The sequence below is a fragment of the Microtus pennsylvanicus genome, chromosome 13 (assembly GCF_037038515.1).
Source record: "Microtus pennsylvanicus isolate mMicPen1 chromosome 13, mMicPen1.hap1, whole genome shotgun sequence".
In the NCBI taxonomy this organism is placed as follows: Eukaryota; Metazoa; Chordata; class Mammalia; order Rodentia; family Cricetidae; genus Microtus; species Microtus pennsylvanicus.
The window spans coordinates 43,245,225-43,265,876 of NC_134591.1; the positions used below are offsets into that span (position 1 = coordinate 43,245,225).

The 20,652-nt window shown below is 40.2% G+C and overlaps 1 protein-coding gene across 3 annotated transcripts in view; it reads left to right on the top strand.

Annotated features, from left to right (window-relative positions):
• The first annotated feature begins 20 nt into the window (after positions 1–20).
• Ift25 (intraflagellar transport 25) overlaps positions 21–20,652 on the top strand; it is a 28,491-nt gene continuing 7,859 nt past the window's right edge. The window contains exons 1-2 of one of the 3 annotated variants that reach the window (XM_075946149.1): positions 21–113; positions 10,116–10,228. In XM_075946149.1, coding sequence (XP_075802264.1) covers positions 10,131–10,228 — 98 coding nt within the window. In that variant the 5' untranslated portion in view covers positions 21–113; positions 10,116–10,130. Of the gene's footprint in view, positions 114–239; positions 359–1,217; positions 1,310–10,115; positions 10,229–20,652 lie in introns of those variants that run through there. The other 2 variants (XM_075946148.1, XM_075946151.1) reach the window with 2 other exon arrangements.

A 20,652-nucleotide genomic window follows, 5' to 3' on the forward strand; every position in this document is an offset into this window, starting at 1 on the left:
GGGTAGTAGCGAGGAAAGGGTGGAAGGGGCGGGGCTGGACGGCGCGCGTGCGTGCCCGCGCGGGGGCGTGTCCCCTGAGACTTCTGCGGGGCCCCGAGGCGTCGCGGAGCCGGGTAAGGGTTGTCCTGAGGAAAGGCGCGCCGGCGAGGTGGCGCATCTGGGCGGGTCCAGTGCCGGGAGGGGGCGGGGCAGGGCGGGGCTGCGCCGGGCTCGCGCCTGGGAACTCCGCCGAGGCGGGGGCGGGGTGGGGCCGGGCGCTGTGCGGCGGGCGGGCATCGCGAGCTGACGGTCCCTTCGCGGAGCTACCCGAGGCCCAGGCGTGCGGGTCTGCGCTGCGCGTTGGGCGGGCACGGCAGAGGTGGGAGTCTGGTGGCGTGGCGGGCGCGGGCGGAGGGATGCAGACGAGAATGGAGGGGTTGTGAGGGGATGCGCGGCAGGCGACCGCGGGAGGTGCGGCGACGTTGCTAGGAGAGGGCCTGGCCCCTTTCTGTCCTGGAGACCTAGGCTCCTCCCCAAGAACCTTTTAGTGACCTGAAATGATACTTTGACCCCTCAAAAGGAAGAAAAGTTACTAATCACAGTTAATATACCTAAATGTAAGACATCATCAGCATCGTCCAAACTCAAACTGTTACAAATTATATTTAAAGTCTATATGGGTGCATTTAGGCTATTTTAAATCCTTTGGGACTGGGGCTTGCGGAGGAGGTGAGAGGACTGTGTCTGGGCCGCCACCCTGGGGGACAGAGGATGTCCGTTTTTAAAATTTACACAAGAGTTACTAGTGGGTGGTATAGGAAAGGATGTGGGGTGTGCCGATTTAAGAGCACCAGAGCTAAGGGCGCTGGCCAACAAGATCAACTCAGGGCTTGGCCCAGAGGCTTTCTGAAAGAAGTACCAGAAATGGTCACGCTGTGTACAAGAGAAGTAAACAGATGGCCCTGGTGAAGGATAAGACACCCGGCGTCCCTGATTGTAGAATACAGAAAGACGATACCCTAGCGCCTACCCTATACAAATAGAGAGTTCCCTAAAGAATTCATGCTTCCTTAGATCAAGCATGTCCTCAAACATGTCTGCATCTTGAAGCTATGGAAACATGTCTACTAATTGGCTTCATGGGCTAACTTAGGGTTGTGTACCTCTTTCTTATTAATTGCAACAAAAGCTTAGTGGAAACCCAATCTCTACCCATTTCTTCCTCGTCTAACAGAACAGATACTGATTGTTTTAGGAGGTACGGAATACATTATGTGATAGAGCACTTGTTTGCTCTTTCCATAGACGTCTTAGATCATTTAAGAATGAGGTAAGACAAGAAAACCCTTGAAGAGTACACACTGTATCCCATTCATCTACTATATACATCAATGTGAGAACACTTCCCCAAATGTTAACTCTTATTTATTTATTTGAGAACAGCTCTCTTATAACCCAGGACCACCTTATACTCACTTCCAATCCTCCAGCCTTCACCTTCCCAGTATAGGTGACATCATCCCTTTCTTAAATGTGCTGATTCCCCCTTACCCATTTTTATCCAAGTGAAATATACATACTGCATTTACCTGTTTTGAGACATTCGTGTCAATTCATCTAGCAAAAGTAGGATTAGAAAGCACATCACAAATGTGTCATCTCTGGCAGAGGACGTGCATCTTTGGTAGATGCCTGCCCGGGGCACTGTAACTTTTTAAGACATTTGTTCCTTTACCTTTTTATTACATTTATTTGTTTTTGTGGGGGGACATTCTCTGAACATTTTCTCTCCCCCAAACAGTATAGAACTTCATAATGCCCTTAAAAGGCTCTAGCTAGAACTGGACACAGTAGTCTAGATGTGAATCACACTGGTAGCACCCAGCTACTGTTTGTGTGTCTATTATCAGTTTGACAAGAACCAAATGTCAGTTACAGATTTATTAATCTTTGCTGGTATAGTGCCTTGGTACTTAGTACACGTGGGCCCCTTGCTTGTTGGTGGTCAAAGAATTTGATGGAATATAGTGCCTCTTTAACTTCTTAATTGTGTTTTGTTTTGTTGGGGTGCTGAAAATCAAACTTGGGGTCTCATGCTTGCCAGGCAGGCACTTTCCCATTGAGCTACACCCCCAGCCTAACTTTTAGTATAATCTAAAATAGCATTTTAAAATTTAACCTTTGGAACAGTGTTGTCTTGTGTTGATTTTGCTGTGGACCAAACCAGTTAAATTTTAATACAGCTAGATCAAGGGTCCAAAGGGTCAAACTGTATTTTAGGCTTTATAGTCTGACAACTACTCATTTCCGCCGTACAAAGGCAGCCACAGACATGTAAATGGATGAGTGTGACCTTGTGCCAATGAAACGTTGTCTGGCTCGTTCTCCCCTCCTCATGGAACCCAGGGTCATGAACATGCCGAGCACCTGCTGTACAACTGAACTACACCTCTGTCCTTCCCCCGTTTCTTTCTGAGGGTCAGTTCTGTCATTCAGCATATAAGGTGACATCTCAGCTTTGGGCTGTTTGCAGGGTTGATAAACATGCTTTTTATATCCTTAATTAACAAAGATGTTATCTAAAATATCTTTACTTAATCCCATGGTGGGGGGCCTTAGGATCTTCCTCTGTAGCTGGGTTCAATTCCTAGCACTGTAAAAGATAAATTTTAAATTTAGGAAGTGTGAAATAGGATAATAATATAAATCTTCCACACGTTTATTTTGTTTTACTAATAATTATTCTCCGAGTATAGCTTTTCAAAGAGTTATAAATAATTGTTGAAAGTACTGTCATTCAGCCCATATTTTCCTGGTCCAAAGTGTATCTTGAAAGTATCTATTAAAAATTTTCAGAACAAAAATGTTCCTAATTGATAGGAACTCTAAGAAATAAAAGAAAACTACTTTGATGTAACTTGCTAGTTATTGTTATTATTGCATGCAATTTTACTTGTGTCTACATTTTCAGTTCTTAATAAATTAAGAATTTTGTTTGTAATTTATATCTAGGTCCATCAACATATATGTAGGAATTCTCCATTTCTCTCCTCTTTATAGTAAGGATTAGCAATATTAATCCAGTACTAGTTCTCTGGTATCAATAGTTTGAAGGTCATGGTAAGTTTGGTCAAGAAAAATGCACACAGAAGTGTTAGAACATGACTTTCACAGTTTAACCACGGCTGTCAGCACTATTAATACTGGTTTATAAGCTAGAATAGAAAGTGAACTTTATACTAATCTAAAAACTGAAAATAAATGAATTAAAAGTTATCAGTAATTAATATAATGCCTACAAGATGGCTCAGCTGGGAAAGTGCTTGGTACATAAGCCTGGGCCATCTGCATTCAATACCCCACAACTCACATAAAGGTAGAAGGAGAGAATGTCTTAAAGTTGTCCTGACTTTCACAGGCACCATAGATCTCACACCCACATAAACGTCATGTGTGCACACTCATTAATAATAAATAAAATTATTTAAACATATTTAAAATATAAAAATTAATTCAAGAAGTTGTAAAAATCCTGAGTAGAACTATCAAATTTGAAATAATAAAAAGTTGCTGAACTATCAAAGTTTGAAAGAGTGAAAAGACTGCTCTAGAGCTGCTCTGGATGTTACACAGGCACACACGTGTGATAATAGTGGAAAGACTGCTCTAGAGCTGCTCTGGATGTTACACAGGCACACACCTGTGATAATAGTGGAAAGACTGCTCTAGAGCTGCTCTGGATGTTACACAGGCACGCACCTGTGATAATAGTGGAAAGACTGCTCTAGAGCTGCTCTGGATGTTACACAGGCACACACCTGTGATTCTAGCAGTAGGCAGGCTGCAGCCAGAGAATCACAGATTTGAGGCCAGCATTGCAAGCATAGTGAGAACTTGTCTCTATCAAACAAATGGCAACAACAAAAACAGGCTCAACAAACGCTTACCCAGGTATGGATCAAATACTGCCCTCCCCTGTTTGTGTGTGTGTATGTATGTGTGTTACCAAACCTAGACAATATGTTAGGCAAGTATATTCCCACTAAACTGCTTCTCCATCCTCTAATAACCCCTACTTTGTATAAAATTGTTCCAATAGCTAGAGAAAGAGCTTTCAGCTCCTTATTTCCTTTGAAATATCATCTTAATCCTAGGGCTATAAAACTGATTAAATGGAAAAAAGTTTAAAATATGAAAGTAACAAGTCTTTGGATAAACATAATACTTCTTGGACATGTAGACTTTGGGTCAGGGGACGGGACCTGAGAATACTTAGCATTAGAAGCATTTTACTTAATTTATCACATTAATCCCTTAAGAAAAACCATATGGGCCAGGCGGTGGTACCGCACGCCTTTAATCCCAGCACTTGGGAGGCAGAGTCAAGCGGATCTCTGTGAGTTCGAGGCCAGCCTGGTCTACAGAGTGAGTTCCAGGACAACCAGAGATATACAGAGAAACCCTGTCTTGAAACATCCCCCACTAAATAAAAGAGATAAAGAAAAGAAAAGCCATACGGAGGTCTGGCTGTTCTTCCAGAAGTCCTGAGTTCAGTTCAGTTCCCAGCAACCCCATCGTGGCTCACAACTATCTGTAATGGGATCTGATGTTCTCTTTTGACATACAGGCATACATGCAAACAGAGTACTCATACCTAAAAAAAATGCATAAATAGGTTTTTAAAAAAAAACCATTTTTAAAACACCATTTTAATAATATGTATTTGACAGAGTGCAATGCTTATTCATATTTAAAAGAAAAGCTTAACAAACTAGTAAAAAATTCTTACAATAATCTAATAAAACATCAGTGAATGCGGCATTTAGTGCTAAAATGTGGTAAATACCCTTTGTTTGGCTAAGAATAAGGAATTTTGAGTATTTATGAGACAGAGTTTCTCTGTGTAATAGCCCTGGCTGTCCTGAAACTCTCTCTATAGACCAGGCTGACCTCAAATTCACAGAGATCCACCTGCCTCTGTCTCCCAAGTGCTGGGATTAAAGGCGTGCGATACCACCACCTGTCTAGTGTTGTTTTTATAAAGATCCCCTTTACAGTAGCAGTAGAAACTATAGTGACCAACAGTTAAAAAAATCTAAGATGAGGTAGAGAAATGTTAATAAAACTGTAATTTTTTAAGGACTTAAAAAGTCCTAAGTAAATGCATATATATCCTAGCTCCGTGACACTTATTCATAGAACCATGCTAATTCTCTCCAATTTAATCTATACATTTAATGGAATTGTTTCTATTAAGGTTCAAAGTATAGTACCAAACAAATTTTAAATATTAAATAGACTTAACCTTGCTAAATATTAAAATGCATACCTGTCATATAAATCAGGAAGATCAAACATGCAAGGTCAGTGTGTACTACATAGCAAGTTTAAAGCCAGCTCAGACTGCTTAAAAAGACTCTGTCTAAGAAGAAAGAAAGAATAAAAACAAAGCATACCATATTCTATCATTTGCTTTCAGTCTGTGTCTTTATTAAATTAGAGATGTCTTTTGAAAATATTATTTGATTGATTTTTACAGATGGTTGTGAGCCACCATGTGGTTGCTGGGAATTGAACTCAGGACCTTTGGAAGAGCAGGCAATGCTCTTAACCGCTGAGCCATCTCTCCAGCCTTATTTGATTGATTTTTAAATTCAGCCTAATCTAATGTTTAATATACTAATGATAAGTGGGGAAATAATGTGTTTTGTTTAGCTCTGTGTTCTGGCCCTCTTTCAGTATAGTCAAGTATTTTTCTGGTATTGTATTTTTATCTGCTCTGTTGGCTTTTTTCTTAGCCTGTTTTGTATTTCTATAATAAATTACTTGAAGCTGGGTAATTTGTAAAGAAAATAAGTTTATTTAACACACCATTCTAGAGGGCAGAGAACTTGCTAACATCTGCTTGGCTTGGGGGATGACCTCATAGCATGTAGGGGTGGGGGGAGATCACAAGGCAAGAGGAGAGGAGGAAAAGGAGAGCAGGGAGGGACCAGGCCTTGTTCACAGAAATGAATCCACTTCTATAAAACCCAATCTACTCTCTGAGGCTAGCATTAATAATCCCTCCAGGAGACCTATTGTGACCTGTTCACCTCCCAGTAGATTTCATCTCTTAAAGGTCCCACCGCCATACAATATATTTATAGTAGAGACTAGAGACCAAACTTCCAGCATCTAAACCAGAGAAGCCTTCTTTCTTTATTTGTTGGTTTTATCATTATTAGTTACTATATAATCCTAGGATTATGACATGCATTCTTAACATTCTAGTGTGTCTGTCTGTCTCTGGTTTTTCAGTGCTGAGATCTAACCCAAGACGTTGTGCATGTGAGGCCAGTACTCCACCACTGAGCTGCATCCTTAGCCCCCTAGTCTATTTTGAATTAATATTGTATTACTCATATTCAGTGTTAAGAACTTTACTAACATGATCTGTAAGTACAATTTCGTTACCTTCTTCTTGATTTGTTTTATTTTTTATTTTTGGGAAATGTTTTGTATAGCCCAGCTTGGTGTTCAGCTTGAGGATAAACTTGAGCTTCTGACCTTCCTACCTCCACCTCCTGAGTATTTGAATTATATGCATATGCCACCACCAGGCTTGTATTAGCTGCTTCTGCATCATCCTTACTTTCAGTTGCTATTACCTTTAGGTCATTCAGTAGACTTGGGTTTTTTCTATTGTTCTTGTTTTGATGCTGGGGATATCGGCCCGGGCCTTTTGTATATAAGGCAGGTACTCTATTACTAAGTCACACTTGCAGCCCAGGTCAGTAGTCATTTTGAGAAGTTTTTAAGCTATTCTGTTAACAGTGTATTTATCATCTCTCGTGTGTTTTATTCTTTTTCACAGATGTAGATAGCCTAGAACCATTTACCGTGATGATTGGTCTTGATTGGTCTAACAATGCCTCCATTTGTAGAGCCCACCTCTGGAGGTGTCGGTGTTTCCTGAGGTGTGGTGTTGTGGTTTTTGCTCTGACTGTTTTTGTTTTTTCAGCTATTGACTAATGTGACTAAGTAGAATCTTCTATGTGTTTGTTCAACTTAAAGTTCAGAATTTCAGGGCTGGAGAGATGGCTCAGCGGTTAAGAGCATTCATTGCCTGCTCTTCCAAAGGTCCTGAGTTCAATTCCCGGCAACCACATGGTGGCTCACAACCATCTGTAATGAGGTCTGGTGCCCTCTTCTGACCTGCAGACATACACACTGACACAATATTGTATACATAATAAATAAATAAATATTTTAAAAAAGAAGTTCAGAATTTCAGAGTTGTGAGTTTATATTTTAGATTTGATGAAAATTTTAGCCATATTTTCTTCATAATTTTTTCTTATATTATTCTTTATTCTTCTAAGATACCAATTCCAATTGTGCATATTTCAGACTAGTTTGATTTTATTTTATAATTCTGATGCTCTGTTCACTTGTTTTTTTTAAGTTATTTTATTTTTATTTTATGCGAATGGGTGTTTTGCTTGCATATATGTCTGTACACCACATACATTTAGTGCCCTCAGAGGCCAGAAGAAGGCATCAGACCGTTTGGAACCCGAGTTCAGATGGTAGTTAGGCTGGGAACTAAACCTGAATCCTTTACAAGAGCAACAAGTGCTGGTAACCACTGATCCATCTCTCCAGCTCCCTTCACTTGTGTGGTTTTTTTAAGATTTATTTTTATTTATGTCTGTGTTTCTGTGTGTATGCCGTATGTGTGTGAGTGCTTGTGGAGACCAGAAAAGAGTGTCAGATCCCCTGAGATGGAGGTAGAGATAGCTCTAAGCCATGTGGGTGCTGGAAACTAAACTTGGATCCTCTGGAAAAGCAGCAAGTGCTTTAACTGCTAAGTATCTCTCTTTTTTATGTTAGGCAAGTACTTTGCCATTACATTGTACCTTCAGCCCATATTTATGTTCACTGATCTTTATTTTTTTCTATTTATTTATTGTGTATTGGTGTGCGGGTGTATGCCATGATTCACACGTGGAAGTCAGGACAACTTGCAGAGCTGATTCTCCTTCCACTGTGTGTTCTGGGATTAAAGCTACATCAGTGTGGCTGGAAGCGCCTTTACTGACTGAGCCATCTTGCCAGTCTCACTGATCTTTGCTTAATGCTAAATTCTATCTGATGTTAAGCCTAGCTAGCATTTTTTTTTTAAATTTTTAAAGCTTTAGATAACTGTATTTTTCAATTCCTGAATTTCTGTGTTGTTTCTTTTGAGTTTTCATGTGTCTTGTAAAACTCACTTTCTGTTCATCCATTTTGTCCGTGTTTTTTCTAAATTAACAGATTTATATATAGTTATTTTTGTATATTCTAATGTAAATTAGCACATGGGTAACTCCAGCACTTGAGTCATTGTAATGATATTTTGTTTGTAATCTAACAAGTAAAGCTGGCCTGAAGATCAGAGTGCAGAGCTAAGCCACTAGTTAGCCATAGAGACCTCCCAGCACTCAGGAGGCAGAGGTAGACAGGTCTCTGAGTTTCAAGGTCACCCTAGGCTACACTAGATTGATCCAGTCTCAAAGAGAAACAGAGCTCACACAAAGGTGATTCCAGAACTTTGGATCACTGTGCCTTTAATCCTAGCACTAGGGAGGTGGAGACAGGAGTGATATGGCTGGGTGGAGAAAGGAATATAAGGCGGAAGGAGACGGGAGCTCAAAGATGCAGTCTGAGGTTTCATAGAGATAGCATTCAGTCTGAAGATTCATGGAGACGGGAACTCGCCCTTTTATTCTGAGCATTGGTAGAAGTAAGAACTTTCTAGTGGCTGGCTGCTTTGCTTCTCTGAACCCTTAAGTTTCACCCACTTGTATCTGACTCTGAGTTTTTATTATTAAGGACAATTAGAATTTTGTGCTACATTCATCTATTGAGCTGCTTCTAATCTTACTTGATGCAGTATCTCAGCAGAAGGTGGAGTAAATAGGTAGTCTCCCTTGGGAGAGTTGACATCTTTCACACTTTTCCTTTGGGAGCTGGGGAAGAGACAAATTCTGCTGGGTTAGACCACGTGGCAATTTTAAATATTCAGTTTACTTCTGGTTTCAAATAACTAAGTAGTAAGTGTAACTTCTCCTTCATTGGGTTTGTCTCTCCTGTACCCCAAACCAAAGAAACCTTCCTTTGCTTTTCAGTGAGTACCAGTTTCCGGTGAAACTTCACAAGGGCTTGTTTCTTTGATCTCATCTCAGGTGACCTGTACCGGGGCTGTGCTGCAGCTGTACCTAACTGTACTCAACAGTGCCGCATGTGACATTGATAAACTTCATAAACATAACGAGGGAAAGAAGCCAGGCACCGCAAGCCTGGACTAAGATTCCACTTACATGAAATTTAAACAGAATTAATTCACTGTGTTAGAAACAGCACCATTATTCTTTGTAGGGAGGAGGGAAAGGTAGAATCAGGAAGGGGTGAGGAAGACTTCTCACAAGCTCTAATACTTCCTTACCCTGATGTGTTTGCTTTGCAAAGCTTTGTTGAATATATCCTTATGATTCGGTCCCTTTTTTGTGCATGTTACAGTTGGGTAGGCAACTCTTGTATCAAAAACAAAACCCAAGCCATAAACCAATCATGATGAAGCACATCTATAATCCTAGCACTTGGGAGGCTGAGGCGGGAAGATTACTGTAAGTTCTAGGCCAGCCTGGACTACAGAGTGACCCAGTTTCAAAAACAAAAATCCCAAAGTAAATATTGTTTGATACTTGGATTGGTAAGGGTACAAATACTCACAAAATACCTGTATTTATCCTCTAAATTTTAAAATGTCATAAATACAGCTAGATAACTACAGTAAAAAAATCACCCATTATTTATGTCACCATAGGTTGTTAACTATCTCTATATAATAACTGAGGGTTTTAATTTTAGAAGCAGAATAATGATGTCAGTTAAAAGCAGTCAAAGACATTTTGTGGAGTATAAAAGTGGGGATCACGTTCTATAGGTCATCCCGGGAGAAGGCAAGAGTTTGCAGCGCAAACACGTGCAGTTCCTCCCACATTTCCAATAGCTTGGTTGTTAAACTGTGTGCCAGGCTACAGCCTTGCTTTCTCTTGTGTTGAGAGTCAAGAGTTTGCTTTTTTATTGCTGTATTTTTATCAAATTTTCAGGTTAAACACTTTGAGATGAGGAAGGTTGATCTCTGTTCGAGCACTGAAGGGACTGAAGTGATTCTGGCTACCTCAAGTGATGAGAAGCACCCACCTGAGAATATCATCGATGGGTAAGAGGGGCTCTTCCTTCTGTCCTGCTTCCAGGCTGTGGTTAGATCAGGAAGCCCCTCGAGTACTGGGTCTATTTTATAACAACTGGCACTGTTAAGAAGTTTAATAATCATTTAGTGAGCTAGATGACTTCATAGTGTCTGTTTGTGGAGTCATTCTTTGAACTAATTCAACGGTGAGTATTTAAGGTTTTTAACCTCAATAATTCTTAGACTGACCTCTTTGGGCAGACAGGTTCAATTAATTTTTCAGTTTATTCTCTTTCAATTCTGGAAATTAGACCCAGGCCCTCCCAGAGTAGACAAGTACTCTACCATCCCTCCCAGAGTAGACAGGTACTCTACCATCCCTCCCAGAGTAGACAAGTACTCTACCATCCCTCCCAGAGTAGACAGGTACTCTACCATCCCTCCCAGAGTAGACAGATACTCTACCACCATCCCTCCCAGAGTAGACAAGTACTCTACCATCCGTCCCAGAGTAGACAGGTACTCTACCATCCCTCCCAGAGTAGACAGGTACTCTACCACCCCTCCCAGAGTAGACAGGTACTCTACCATCCCTCCCAGAGTAGACAAGTACTCTACCACCATCCCAGAGTAGACAAGTATTCTACCATTATGCTCTTCCCTCAGCTTTTTTTTCTATTTATTTGTGCTTTGGGTTTTCTAAGACAGGGTCTTACTGTATAACTAGATTTGTCCCAAACTCAAAATCCTCCTGTCTTAACCCCAAAGTCCAGGATTAGAGTTGTTCTACCATTCGTAGTTTGCAAATAGGTGTGTATGTGTGCATTAAATTTTATTCATTTTTATTTGAGGCATACTGATGTTTTGCTTTTATGTATGCCTATGTACAACGTGTGTGCAATGCTTAGTGAGAGAAGAGAGTGTCGGATCCCCGGAACTGGAGTTACAGGTGTAAGTTAGTGTGAGCTGCTATGTTGGTGCCAGCAACTAAACCCAGATCTTCAGCAAGAGCAGTCAGTGCTCTTAACTGCTGAGCTATTTCTTAGTCCATAAATAGATATTAAGAGTGGTTTACCAAGACAGCAACTTCATTCTATGGAAGAATAAATTTTAATATCTGGCTTTGGTTTAATTCCAAATTTACTTGGAAATAGAACTATATAAACATTGTTACTCCCTATATACAGTCTGTTTGCTTACTGGTCTAAACAGCATCTTTGCTGAGCTAAATGCCACACTTCTTGCCTTTCCTGCTGTAGTCAGACTTTCTTGGCCCTCCAGCCACAAATAACAACTTAGAGGCTTAATATTAATTATGAAAGCCTGGCCTTAGCTTAGGCTTTTCCCCAACTAGTTCTTTTTTTTTTTTTGGTTTTTTTTTTTTTTTTTTTTTTTTCGAGACAGGGTTTCTCTGTGGCTTTGGAGCCTGTCCTGGAACTAGCTCTTGTAGACCAGGCTGGTCTCGAACTCCCAGAGATCCGCCTGCCTCTGCCTCCCGAGTGCTGGGATTAAAGGCGTGCGCCACCACCGCCCGGCTCCCCAACTAGTTCTTAAAACTTAAATTAATGTTTATATTAATCTACATTCTGCCATGTGCATACCTTTCTGCATTCTCCTGTTTCCTCTCTGTGTCTCTCTGGTGAATCTGCAAGCCTCTGCCTTGGTTTTTCCTTCCAGTTTCTCTCTGTGTGCCCAGAAGTCTCACCTATTCTCTCCTGCCTAACTATTGACTGTTTAGCTCTTTATTAAACCAATCAGAAGCCGCCTTAGGCAGAGGCACATCTTTACAGTGTACACAAGTATTCCGAAGCATCCTGCATTGTGTGCTTCATTCCAGGTTTCTTTTGGCTAGGACTGAAGCTTATTCTGGCAGAGATAAGTGGTATCCTCATAACTTTAACACCAAGAAAAAATGACTAATAGAAAACACACCCCTTTTATTTACTTATTTTAAAATTTTACCTTATATGTGGGTGCTTTGCCTGCACGTATGTCTGTGGATTGGATGTGTGCAATGTGCCCGGAGAGGCCAGAAGAGCATGTCAGATCCCCTTGACTAGACTCACAGATCACTGTGAGCTACTTTGTGGGTGCTGGGTCTTCTGGGAGAATAGCCAGAAGACCCAGCACTTAATTGTTGAGCCATCTCACTAGTCTGAGAACATCTCTTTTAAATAGTTCTGGCTTATTACTCTCCTAAATCCTCTCAGTGTGTATACTTAACCACAATTTGACTGGTGAAATTATATTATTTTAAAGCTGAAAGGATCTTTTAGATTATTTTTATTTTAGACTTATAGTAAGACAGGTATACACATTAAACACTGGTTTTAATTATTGAAGCAGATCCAGTTGTAAGATGGAACTTTTATAAGTCTCCATAATATATTGTGCTTGGACAAGATAAGATCTTTCTCCAAGGTCAGTTGCTGCTCCTTTCTAGCACCTTTTCCCTCAGGTGAGGTTACTTCATGTCTTTGCTAGGCTCCAGTAGCATTTGGTTTAAGTCCCTATTATGGAATTATGTGATTTGATTTTTTTGGTGATTGTTTATCTGTAATGTTAGTGTCCTCTCTCAGCAGTGAATTCTTGGAAATTAACCTGTATTCAGCTTATCTTTGATGCTACTGAGTCTTGAATTGCATGTTGACTAGTTTGTTGATTTAGAACAACAAATATTTGTTAAGGTTGACTAATGTTAGAAAGCTTGAGAATGTAGTTTATATACATGCACACATATGCTGTGAGATAATGCTCTTGTACATTGTAAAGAATTGTCACTCAGCCGGGCGGTGGTGGCGCACGCCTTTAATCCCAGCACTCGGGAGGCAGAGGCAGGCGGATCTCTGTGAATTCGAGACCAGCCTGGTCTACAGAGCTAGTTCCAGGACAGGCTCCAAAGCCACAGAGAAACCCTGTCTCAAAAAACCAAAAAAAAAAAAATGGTTTTTATAAGTTTAGCACTTCTCAAATTGTAAAACCCTATACAAATTTGCAGTCACATATGTGTATGTGTGTATACATTTATATATGTGAGTAGACAGAAGTTTGTGTCCCACCTGGTTCTGTAGTAATTCAGTCCCAAAGAAACACACAGAGGCTTATATTAATTATAAACTGTTTGGTCTATTGGCTCAGGCTTATTAGTAACTAGCTCTTACAACTTAAATTAACCCATAATTCTTATCTATGTTTAGCCACGTGGCTTGGTACCATACTCAGTGAGGCATTAATCGTATAGGAGGTTCTTCTGTTTATTGGTTTATTCATTGGTTAATGAATAAAGAAACTGCTTTGTACCTGATAGGGCAGAACTTAGGTAGGTGGAGAAGACAGAACTAAATGCTGGGAAGAAGGGCAGAGTGAGAGATGTCATGTATCTTCTGTCTGAGACAGACACTGGTTAGAATCTTGCGGGTAAGCCACAGATTAATAGAAATGGGTTAAATTAAGATGTAAGAATTAACCAATGGGAAACTAGAGCTAATGGGCCAAGCAGAGTTTTCCTTTGTTTTTTATTTCCTGTGAAAGCCAAATAATAGTGATTTGGATGAATCTGATGTGGTATAGAAAAATTAGTGTACATGTATACACAGAACTGCAGAAATTTGTCTTAAGTTGTTCATTCAGAATAGAGGTATAGATGGAAGTTTCTGTCCTGCCTGGTCCTGCAGCTGTTCAGTTCCAAAGAAACACACAGAGGCTTTATATTAATTATAAACTGTTCGGCCTATTAGCTCAGATTTATTATTAACTAGCTCTTACAACTTAAATTAACCCATAAATTTTGTCTATGTTTAGCAATGTGGCTTGATACCTTTTCTCCGTGAGACATTCTCCTCTTGCTTTCTGTGCATCTGGCTGGTGACTCTGTCTCTCTGCCTTTCCTCTTTCTTCCCAGAATTCTCTTAGTCTGGTTGCCCCGCCTATATTTCCTGCCTGGCTACTGGCCAGTCAGTGTTTTATTAAACCAATATGAGTGACAAATCTTTACAGTGTATGAATAGAGCTCTTTCCAGAAACACCCCTCACTTTAATTAGAGATAGATAATTTTTCTAAGACAAGATCAGTTTATCAGCCATTTATTCCCCCCTCCTTTAAAGTCTTTAAAAAATATGTGTATGTTTGCCTGCATGTATGCATGTGTATCATGTGCATGTCAAGTGCCATGGAGGCTAGAAGCGGACGTCAGTTCCCCTGAAATTTGAGTTATAGGGCAGTCATGAGCTGCCGTGCGAGTGCCAGGAATTGAACCTAGTTCTCTAAGGAATCAGCCATTTCTCCAGCCCCAGAGATTTTTAATCTTATGTAGTTCTAGAAAACAGAAACATGCTTTATATAGTAGATACTAAAAATGATTTTCTGCTCAGATTGTTTTATCTAAATGGAAATAGCTACAGTTATTTGGAGAAAGTGATGCTGTAAATGTATCCCTACAGTGAGGATTATCTTTAATTTTTATTTATTTATCTATTTATTTATTTATTTGGTTTTTCGAGACAGGGTTTCTCTGTGGTTTTAGAGCCTGTCCTGGAACTAGCTCTTGTAGACCAGGCTGGTCTCGAACTCACAGAGATCCGCCTGCCTCTGCCTCCCAAGTGCTGGGATTAAAGGCGTGCGCCACCACCGCCCGGCTCAGTGAGGATTATTTTATGCCCTGGGTGAATACTTCAACTTTCCTTAAAAGCTAGCTGTACTGTTTTTTGTTATTGTTTGTTTGTCTGTCCTGTTTTTTTTTGTTGTTGTTGTTGGGTTTTTTTTTTGTTTTTTTTTTTTTTTGAGATAGAGTCTCTTGTAATTAGACTGGCATTCAACACACTGTGTAGCTAAAGATAACCCTGAGTTCCTGATCTTTGTGCTTCTACTCCCCCAATCCTGGGATTACACTTGACTAGAAAGAAGGGTTAAAACAAATGTGCTTATTTCTTCTTGATCCTGCCTTTGCCCTCTTTTCTTAATATATTAGTGAAAAAGGAGAAAAGAAACTCCACAGAAAAACAACAAAGCTGGATGTAAGATGTCTCAGCCTTTGGAGGGCTGAGACAGGGGTGCTTCAATGAAGTTGGAGGCCAGCGTGGGCAATTTAGCAAGATATTGTCTCAGATTAAAAAGAAAAGCCAGGACTATAATGGTTGATCACTGGAACCATGTAATCTGTGTTCAGTTCCCAATATATATCCATCCACCCCCACACGCTGAGAAAGAGATGGTCCTTTTTGCATAGTACAGTTGAATATTATAGTTGAATCATATTAATGGATTCATACATATTGTGGTTAGAGTTTTTTTTTTTAAATAGGATGTTCCTAGCTGAAACAATTTATTGTGTATTCCAGGCTGGCCTCAAACCCATAGCAATCTTCCTGCTTTAGCTTTCCAGATGCTAAGAGTTACACATGTGCATCACTATGCCTGTCTCACATGAGATCTGTTGTTGATTTGTTTTGGGTTTTGTGACTTGTTTGTTTTTTTAATTTATGGTTATGGGTGTTTTGCCTGTACACTCTGTGTACCTGGTGCCCACAGAAGCCAGAAAAGGGTGTCAGATCCCCTAGCACTAGAGTTACAGATAGTTGTGAACGACCATGTAAGTACTGGAAATCAAATTCAGGTCCTTTGCAGGAACAGCCAGTACTCTTAACCTCTGAGCCACCCTCCAGCCCTTTTGTGTTTTTATGACAAAGTTTAAGTGTGGAGTTGACTGACCTGGACTTCCTGACGTGAATAGGATTGTCGTTGAACTTGCCAAGATTTTCTTATATTAGCACTTTGTTTAGCACAGGGACTGTGCTTCTCTCACTTACGTGATTTTAGGTTCCTCTATCTAGTAATACACACTACTATTTAACTTTTACTGTCAAACAATATTCAATTATGTTGATAGAGGACATAGTATTTATGCATTTTAAAGTAGATGGACACTATTTCTGCTTTTCTAATTTTACATAAAAACACCAGCTTAGGACTAGTGAGAGGACTCTGTATGTAAAGACACTTGCTGCACAGCTTAGGGCTAGTGAGAGGACTCTGTATGTAAAGACACTTGCTGCACAGCTTAGGGCTAGTGAGAGGACTCTGTATGTAAAGACACTTGCTGCACAGCTTAGGGGTAGTGAGAGGACTCTGTAGGTAAAGACACTTGCTGCTCAAGCCTGATGACAAGCTTGTTTACCAGAAAGAGCGCATCAGCAGTGTAGGGTCTGACAGATGCTGAAAAAGAGATGGAAACAGACATAAAAAGCTGTCAACCCAGAATTCTTTCTCTTGCTAAACATACTTCCAAAGATATTTATTCGTTACAGGTAAACCTGCGTGACAGAAAGTATTAAAGGAATTTTGAAGAGGTATAATACCAGAAAAAAAAACTATATGAAATGTACTAGAAATAAAAAAAATATTTGGATAACTATATTTTTCTGAGTATTTTTGAGAGCTAGATAATCACTTAGTGATTAAAAAAACATTCTAAGCTGAGCGGTGGTACACGCCTTTGGTCCCAGCACTTGGGAGGCAGAAGCAGGTGGATCTCTGTGAGTTCGAGGCCAACCTGGCCTACAAGAGCTAGTTCCAGGACAGGCTCCAAAGCTACAGAGAAACCCTGTCTCGAAAAACCAAAAAAAAAAAAGGACCAGAGCTTCTGCTCTGTCAACCTGGATAAACTGTGGACATTGATCAGTGAGCAGTCTGCTGCCAAAAACAAGACCAGAGCTACCCCAATTACTGATGTAGTATGATCCTGATACCACATTGTTCTGTGGAAGAGAACGTTCCCTTAGCAACCTGTCATCATAAAAGCCAAATGCTTGAGAAGAAGAGCTGAGGAGATTAAGGGTTTTGGGAGTTTCTGTGTCCTGATGGCTTGAAGCCACATAAGGAGATTAATTAAATGCTAACATTCTTTAAAACAGAAACCCCTGCATAGAGGTCAGTGAGATGGCTCATCAAATAAAGGCATTTGCCACCAGGCATAGTAACTTGAGTTCAGTCCTTGAGACCAAGACGGTGAAGGAAAACTGGCTTCAGAAAGTGTGTGTGTGTACATACATACATACATACACACACACACACACACACACACACGAAACTATAATCAAAAATTTAAAATGTGAATAGGTTGAAAGTGAGTAAATAAAAAAATTATCTTCCCCGCAAACTGTATATTTGAAAAAGGATTAGCTACATTCTTAATAAAGTAGAAAACAAGACAAGATTTCTAGGAATAAAGGGGTATTTTATACTGTAAGAGGATCAATTACTTAGGAAGTTACAATTCTACATGTGTCTAATATATGTATGGAAGATGAATGAACTCTGCAGTTGGATAGTTTAACATTTGTCTCTCAATAAAGCTAGAACAATATGAGTCAATAAAGATTCAGATGATCTCAACAATGCTCTCAGTTATCTTGATTAATTGACTTGAAATACTGTCATCGCTGGGATATGAAACAAGCGCACATTGAATTTCCCTGAAGTGTACTGAAAATAAGTCTTGTGGATCTCAGAAGACTGAAGTCATGAAGAGAATGCTCTCAGCTGGGAGTGCTAGCTCACCCCTGCAGTCTTAGTACCCAGAAGACCTCCGGGCTACATATGGAGGCCCTGTCTGAAAAAGTGAAAAAAATAAAACCAATATAAAATTTCAACTTGGGAATCTAGAAAAAGAAACAAATTAGACCCAAAGAAAATGGAAGTAAATATAACATGGCTGTGGATGTCTCTCAGTAGATTGCAGGTAGCTCATACGTGAAGCCATGAGCATGATCTCCAGCTCTAATCTGTAATTCTAGTGCTTAGGAGGTGAGGCAGGAGACTCCTAAATTCAGGGCCAGCAAAGCTACATAACGAGACTGTTTCAACAAGCAAACAAATACAGAAAGCATAAACATTCGGTACTAAAAAGAAAGAAACCATATTCATACAAAGTCTGAAAAAAATAGCCAAAAAATAGCCATAAATAACAAAATCAAGCTAATAAATTAAACTGTAAAAATGAAACGGGGTTGGGCTGGAGAGATGGCTCAGCAGTTAAGAGCACTGGCTGTTCTTGCAGAGGATCCTGGTTCAGTTGCCAGCACCCATGTGACAACTCACAGGAGTTTGTAACTCCATTCCAGGCAATCCAATGCCCTCTTCTGACCTCACTCGATACATGGTGCACAGATATACAGACAGGAAAACACCCATACAATAAAATAAAACTTAAAAATTAAATGATACAAGGTGAAGTAGAAAACTAGAACAAACTCCTACCCATTACAGAAACTATCAAACACTCAAATAAGAAATACCAATGTTTTACAAACCCTTATAATAATAAAGCTGGAGAATAGCTCAGTGATAGAGTACTTGCCTACCATGTTTTAGGCTGCCTGAAATCAAACCTCAACAGATGGGAAGGGGAGATTTTCCATCAAGTATTATGCTAGCGCCGGGCGGTGGTGGCACACGCCTTTAATCCCAGCACTCAGGATGCATAGGCAGGCGGATCTCTGTGAGTTCGAGACCAGCCTGGTCTATAAGAGCTAGTTCCAGGACAGGCTCCAAAACCACAGAGAAACCCTGTCTCGAAAAACCAAAAAAAAAAAAGTATTATGCTAGCATTTTTTCTGTTATTAAAATCAGGAAGAGCATCGCAAGAAAGAATATTGAAGACCATTGTTCTTTCTGAAAGTAAATTGAAAATTTTTAATAAAATATTTTAAATTGAATTGGACATAGTAGCACATTCTTGTAATCCCCATACTGGAGAGGCTGAGGCAGGATCATCATGAGTTCCAGGCTGAGGCCAGCCTGATCTTTGTAGTAAGACCCTGTCTCAACCAAACAAAAACAAACAAACAAAAAATGATGAAAACCCAAAAAACTGAATTCAAAAAGTATAGTTTATCCATTCATAATATCACATGAATACAAGGTGAAATTTCGAACATATTAGTAGAACGAGCACATGTCTATAACCCCAGCATTGGGGAGGTAAAGGCAGGATCAGAAGTTCAAGGCTCATCTTGGTTGCATAATGAGTTTGGGGGTAGCCTGGGCTATATGTATGATCCCTGCCTCAAGATTTAAAAGAGCTGGGGTTGGAGAGACAGCTCTGTGGTTAAGAACACTACCTGTTCTTCCAAAGGTCCTGAATTCAATTCCCAACAACCACATGGTGACCCACAACCATCTGTAGTAAGATCTGGTGCCCTTTTCTGGCCTGCAGGCATACATGCAGACAGAGCACTGTATATAGAATTTTTAAAAAAGAAAGAAAAAAATCTTATATTAAGAAAGCATTTGACAAACTCCATTGTTCATCTTGGTATCTGCTCTCAACCCTAAGAGAAGAGGATCTCTCAGTCTAATAAAGACATATAAGACCTTTTAAGCTCAATGGTAAAACTGAAAATACTTTCCCTCTAAGATTGGAAAAGTTCTTGCTGGTTCTGTCTTCTGGAGATCTTAGTGAGTACAATAATATGGGAACAGACATAAAAGGGAGAGAGATGAGAAACACAGCAAAGTTGTCTGTTCTCACATTATGTGGCTGTCTTCATAAAATTTACAAAGCAAAAAAAAAAAACCTGGCCATGATGGCAAAAGCCTATATCCAAGCACTTGAGAAGGTGGGATAGGAAGATAAGACCAAGCTGGGCTTCATAGTTAAACCCTGTCTCAACCTCCTGACTCGAAAGATAAAAGGGAGGGGGAGAGATTAGTAGGACTAGTAAGTAAACTCAGTGGATGCAAAAAAATTAAGGGGTTATTAAAATAAATTGTATTGCTGTATATTAATTGGAAGTAACGATTTGTGAATTTCACTTAGCAGTTGGAGATGTGGCTTACTTGGTAGAGTGCTTGCCTGCATGCATGAAGCATGGGTTTAGTTCCCGAATGGTATAAAACTGAGTGTGGTGGTGCACACGCATAAGCCCAGCACTTGGGAAGTGGAGAGACAGAAGCCGGAGGATGCACAGTTCAAGGTCATCCTCAGATGTGTAGCAAGTTTCAGGCCATCCTGAGTAACCTAGGGAAGCCTTGCTTCAAAAAAACTGTACAGACGTCTGGCAGTGGTGGTGCACACCTTTATCCCAGCACTCAGAAGCAGAGGCAGACAGATACCTGTGAGTTCAAGGCCAGCCTGGTCTACAGAGCGAGTTCCAAGGCAGCTAGGGCTACACAGAGCAACTCCATCTTGGGCCGGGGAGGGGGGGAGGCAGGGACAGAACAAGCTAAGGATGTAGCTCAGCAGTACAGCCCTTGCCTAGCACATGCAAGGTCTCCGGTTCACGCCCCAGCACTGAAAAAGAAACCGCAAAGGAATGAATAAAGTAATGTTTATTGCGTAAACCATTGCGTGATCTATGATAGAAATCAAAGCAGTTGTTGACTAAGGGAGTGTAGAAATTATCTGGAAGAAAGAGGGAATTTCTGAAGTCATGGGAATGTTCTCTATCCTCACAGG